The 5,052-nt window shown below is 51.4% G+C and overlaps 1 protein-coding gene across 1 annotated transcript; it reads right to left on the bottom strand.

The window, feature by feature from the left end:
* Nucleotides 1-377: 377 nt before the first annotated feature.
* On the bottom strand, nt 378-2,208 carry GADD45G (growth arrest and DNA damage inducible gamma). The gene is made up of 4 exons (XM_080572917.1): nt 1,946-2,208; nt 1,729-1,830; nt 1,419-1,632; nt 378-1,055 (listed from the first exon to the last, which is right to left on the bottom strand). Exons 1-4 carry the CDS (start codon nt 2,191-2,193, stop codon nt 945-947), a joined length of 675 nt encoding a protein of 224 aa, XP_080429043.1. The 5' UTR covers nt 2,194-2,208; the 3' UTR covers nt 378-944.
* Nucleotides 2,209-5,052: the final 2,844 nt, after the last annotated feature.

Here is a 5,052-nt window from a genome sequence, read left to right as displayed (position 1 = left end):
CTCTGAATGAGTAAGTCATATTTAGCAAGTAATGATGCCATTTACTGGAGGTCTGTATTCCAGAAAATCCATGTTCCTAACATGTATTGTGTTCCTTCAGTAGACTACAAAGACCACCTATTACAATAAGTGAGCTCATTAAGCATGCAGCTCCTTAGTCTTGCAAGCTGTTGCGATAAGCAGCTGTTGCAGAGGGTGAAAGGTTGAATTATCAGCTTGGAAAGCATAGCTCTTCATTCAGCTGACCCAGGAGAGAAAGTGTTTGAGCAATGGCCCCATTGCTGTGGTATATACCTTTGACTACAGCCCATGCGCAAAACATGAGTGGTATTTCAGTGACATGCTTCCCCACCCAGTAAGCAAGACACTCCCAGAAATTAATTGTCAAAAATTTATTATGAAAGCTTCAATAGCAGCAAGTATTTCAATAAAAATTATTGCATTATTAAACCAGTTCTGCAGAGCAGCCCAGAGGCCTGTTGAAGTCTGTCTGCTTTAAAAGTCTCTATATATCCCCTTTAGTCTCTAATAGTCCATCAAATACTGGAACTTCCTTCTCTCCACGTTTTATAGACAGTGCCAACAGTTCTAGTCACAGTACTCTGTCCAGTCCTTCTGTAAAGTTTTGGCCCACTTCCCCCAACTTTCTCTGTCTTCTGAAACAGCTCCTCTCGACCAGGAAACTTGCAATACTTGTTTCAGTTCCATGGTATGTCAGCCTCTCCGCTGCAGCTGCAGGCTACTGAGGCACACTGGTGGGGTAAGCTGTTCTTTTCCTCTTTCTCCTCCGTAAGAGCCCACTGCATGCCAGTCTGAGTGACCTTAATCCAGTCTCTTGACCAGGCTAATCCATGGAATCAGCAGCTTGTTGCACACTTCGGTGAACCAACACCACGTTGAGAATGCAACAAAGGTTTCAGCTTCCCCAGTGCACTGGTTCACCATCACTCGGGCAGGGTGATGGTTGGCACCCACTCATTGACGTTTCTGCTCTCTTCACAGAAGAATTTCAGCTTCTCTAGAGCTGGGTCCTTCCAGCCATCCTCATTCGGGTTCTGCCAGAGGAAAAAAAAAAGTTGCATACCATGAGAACTGCCTGCCAACTGAAGTCATGACATTATTTACAGAAGCATTAGCTTAGTAAGTGAGGTATTTTCAGATAACTTCTGTCCCAGCACAGGGAAAGCAGGAAGCAGAGCTGTCACCCTTGTGGGCAGAGGAAATCCACAGTTACGAGAAATGCAGCCTACTACTACTACTCAGCAGATTGGCTCTTGGGCACGTGTGCCAAGTCCCCTTTCTCTGCCCAGAAGGGGATCCAGCCACCTGCAGCAACGTGGCCACCCCATGCAGAGGCCGGTGCCGAAAGCAGCAGTGCAGAGAGCCCCCCCAGCCCCTCACCACCCAGGAATACCCACCGTGATGAGGATGCAGTGGAAGTCCCGCGGTTCCCCGTCCTCCTCACTGGCCCCCACAACAGCCGCCAGCTTGGTCACGTCGTTGACCCGCACGATGTCGATGTCGTTCTCGCAGCAGAAGGCCTGGATGAGGGTGAAGTGAATCTGCAGGGCGATGTCCCCCTCGTCCTCCTCATCGGCCGCCAGCACGCAGAAAGCCACGTTGTCGGGGTCGCTGCAAGAGGCGAGGGGCGGCGTTAGGCTCTGCGGACCGTGCTTGCGGCCAACCCCTCCCGGCCCGGCCGGGCCGGGCCCCCGCCGCCCTACTTACACATTCATCAGCTTGGCCGACTCGTAGACGCCGGCCGTGAGGCAGCCGCGGCGCTGCGCCGACACCAGCAGCTCGTGGAGGGCCTTGCCGGCGCCCTGCATCCTGCGGGGGGGAGACGGGCACGGTCAGTCAGCGCGGCGCCAACGGCCTCACCGCCGCCCAACCGCCGCAACGGCCGCCCAACCGCCGCCCCACCGCCAGCACCGCCGCCACCTACCAGTCGCTGCCCGCGGGCACCGGCTCCTGTCCGTGGGTCTCCTCCAGAGTCATAGCAGCGAGCGGGCGGACAAGGACAAGCCGCGGCGGCGGCGGCGCCGATCGCTCCCAGCCGGCCCCGAGCCTCCCGCTCCACTCCTCACCGCCCGCCGAACCGAGCGGCTCTGGGCCGCCCGTCCGCCGCCCGCCCCTATTTATAGCCCGCGCGGCCGCGGCGCCGGCAGCTGGCGGCGGTTGCCGCGCTCCCATTGGCCGGCGGCGGGGAAGGGGGAGGGGGCTTTTGTCATGCTAATCGGCGCGCGCGGGCTGAGGGCGGGAGGGAGCGGGCGGCTCGTGCCGGCAGGACACGTGGGGAGGGGGAGGGGCGGCGGGGGCACGCGCCGGGCGGGGAAAGCCCGCGCGCGGCGGGGGGGGGGGAGGGTCTGTGAGGGCCCGGCCGTGCGGGCACACGGAGCGTGCCTCAGCGCCGCGTGCGTTCACGGCCCCTTTGCGTCTAAAAACACCTCACAAGTTTTCAGAAAACCACCCCCGGGCCCCCACAGAGGTGAGACGGCAGCCGTCCCCACTCGCTGAGCGCAGCGTACGCAGCGCGTTCCGTAAAAAAACACACTCAGTGCGTCTCCCCCCTGTATTCTCCGGGTACGTGCACGGGGAGGAGCGCAGCAGAGCAGGTCAGAAACCAGCAGCTCTGGGCAGGGCCCACCGGACCGAACACCTGCTGCAAGCACCGGAGGGCTGGCCATGTGCTGCAGCCTCAGTGCGCCGTGAAACAGATGGGAAACCCAGCACTGACTCAGCGCTCTGAAAGACGCCTGTTATAGCTGTGATTTCACCGAGCTTCCCATCACGGTGGAAATTAAAGTTGCTTAAAATGGATAGAAATTAGTAGGCCAAAGCAACTCATAGCATGTGTAGTAGGTTAACGTATGTAAGCACCGAAGTAATAAACTCACGTATGCAAGCATATTGACACAGCAATCCTTTCACACATAGTCTTCCATTTTTTTGCTTAAAAACCTTGGAGTCGGGGCCACAGCAATCTTTTCACATGTAGGCTTCCATTTTTTGCTTAAAAACCCAGCACCCTGGCGTCAGGGCTTCCCCTCGTCGCAGTTTTCAGATCGCTCCATTATTCCCGTGTCTCCTAGCACAGATGGTGCTGAAGGCCACGGAGCATGACCAGACACCCGATCCAGCTTATTTCAAACCACGGTGTCAACACCGGGCCTCCGGAGCAGCCAGGGAGGTGCACGAAGGGAGCTGTACCTGCTCCTGGTCCCTTCCCTCTTTTTTCTATGGTTTTGAAATAGTCAGCTCCTCGGACTTCGTTGTCTACTGAGCAAACTCCGTCTTAAGTGGACATCATGCTCCACTGCTCGCTTTCTTGGTCTTCGCCTCCCATGTCTTTAATATATACATAAAAGAAAAAAAAATCATCTTTTTCACTTTTTAGTATTGCTGCCCACAAACACCCAAGTAAGCGTGCTGATTGTTTTCCTCTGACAGTGGAAGATACACCCCCCATTGTCCTAGGACACTTGAACACACTCAGGTGGATGTAAGTGTCCCCAATATACTTACAAGCCAAATGCTGAGCATCAAAATTGACTTCTGCAAATGCAGCTCAGTATGATCTGTGCATCTGATGGAAAGCTGATAGGCACCAGTTCTCTGCTGGATCATCTGTTGAGTGCTGGAAGCCATCCTGCAGATCAGGGTGGGAATATCACTTGGCAGTCCTACTCAGGCAAGAATAAGTGGATTTTGACATTAAATTTGACAGCACCGGTTTAATGCCAGTGTCATTTCCATAGCAAGAAAAAAAAAAAAAAAAAAAAAAAAGCTAGCCTAAAGCTCTTGGGTTTTTTACGGGCAGCCTCAGCGCATGAACAAACACCTCTCAGACAAACGTGACGCTGCATTCAAAGTAAAACTCTGACCTCTGCTGGGCTTCTAAAATATTACTTCTACAAAAAATAATTGCCAGCCCAAAGGCATATGACGCCTAGATTCAGTGCCTGATTTCATACTCTTAATGTTTCTGGTGAAAGCTTAGGGGAAAAAGAAAACAAACAAACAAACAAAATCAGTATTTCTTCGATGAAGAAAGCCCTTAAAACAGAAAACGGGAAAACAGCCTCCTAATCTTATAAAAAGTCAGGTGCAGAGTATCAGGGAAATAATAACATATTCAATTATGGCAAAGGCAAAGTAACATAGCAGGAAATAGCAGACACGACAGCAGATAGATTACACCCTTGTTTTGCTGGTAATACACATGATTTTGTCACAGTTAAGTGAGTAAGATAGTAACATACTGCCAAGTGAAAAGCAGCAGACGCAGACATTGCTTTTGCTTAAGGGAGAGGAGACTCCAGACTCTGCACTGGAAAAATCAAGCAAGGTAGCAGCTGTCCCAGACATGGGACACTTCAGTCTGTCTGGTGCTTTCCTGGCTCCTGCTGCATGCCTGGAGTTCCCATCTGAAGGATGCTTTTTACCAAGAGATACTACTACTCCTTTCAGTTTAGGTCAAGCACCTCCAACCTGAAGTCTTTTCGAACCCATCAGAGCTTCTCTTCCTGTTCCAGTCCTCCACATGGTCAGCCCCATTGTCCTCACCCAGCAACCTTTTTCTCCAAATACTGAGTCTCAGAAGATAAAAATGAAACCAAAAACCTCTCTGCGAAACCTGCAGGTTTTAAGGAGTAAAGCAGAGAGCTCCCTCTGTCGATACTCTTTGCTCGGTGGCACTTTAACCACAGAAATGCCACCTGCCAAAACCAAACACCCGTGATTTATAGGTATCAAAGACTTTTAACTTAATGAGAAATAAGGGAATTAAGACTTACTGTAGTGCCTTCTTTTTCTAAAATAAATATATAAACCTGCACATTACAAGTCATGGTTGAAAATGATGCAGTGGAAATAGAAGCAGTATTCATCTACATTGTGTTTTACTGTTTTATTAAAAAATTGAGTATTCCTACAAATAAAACTGAAGTGCTGCAGGGTAGATACCACTTAATTGGCTACATAGACCTTATTATTACAGGATGTACTGCAGCTGAGCACAGAGCCCCCACTTCTGTCATCTTTTCAGGTTTT

Source organism: Anser brachyrhynchus, assembly GCF_964034855.1.
Source record: "Anser brachyrhynchus genome assembly, chromosome: Z".
NCBI lineage: Eukaryota > Metazoa > Chordata > Aves > Anseriformes > Anatidae > Anser > Anser brachyrhynchus.
Note: the sequence above shows the minus strand (reverse complement) of the source record. Positions and strands in the feature narration are given on the sequence as shown.

Bases quoted from the DNA above. Each gene is read 5' to 3' on its own strand.
- GADD45G (XM_080572917.1), bottom strand. From the start codon at position 2,193: ATGGGAGCGCGGCAACCGCCGCCAGCTGCCGGCGCCGCGGCCGCGCGG. The intron at 1,633-1,728 runs GTAAGTAGGGCG...CGCCTCTTGCAG, and splicing joins TCGGCCAAGCTGATGAATGT to CGACCCCGACAACGTGGCTT. The intron at 1,056-1,418 runs GTGGGTATTCCT...TTCCTCTGGCAG, and splicing joins TCCACTGCATCCTCATCACG to AACCCGAATGAGGATGGCTG.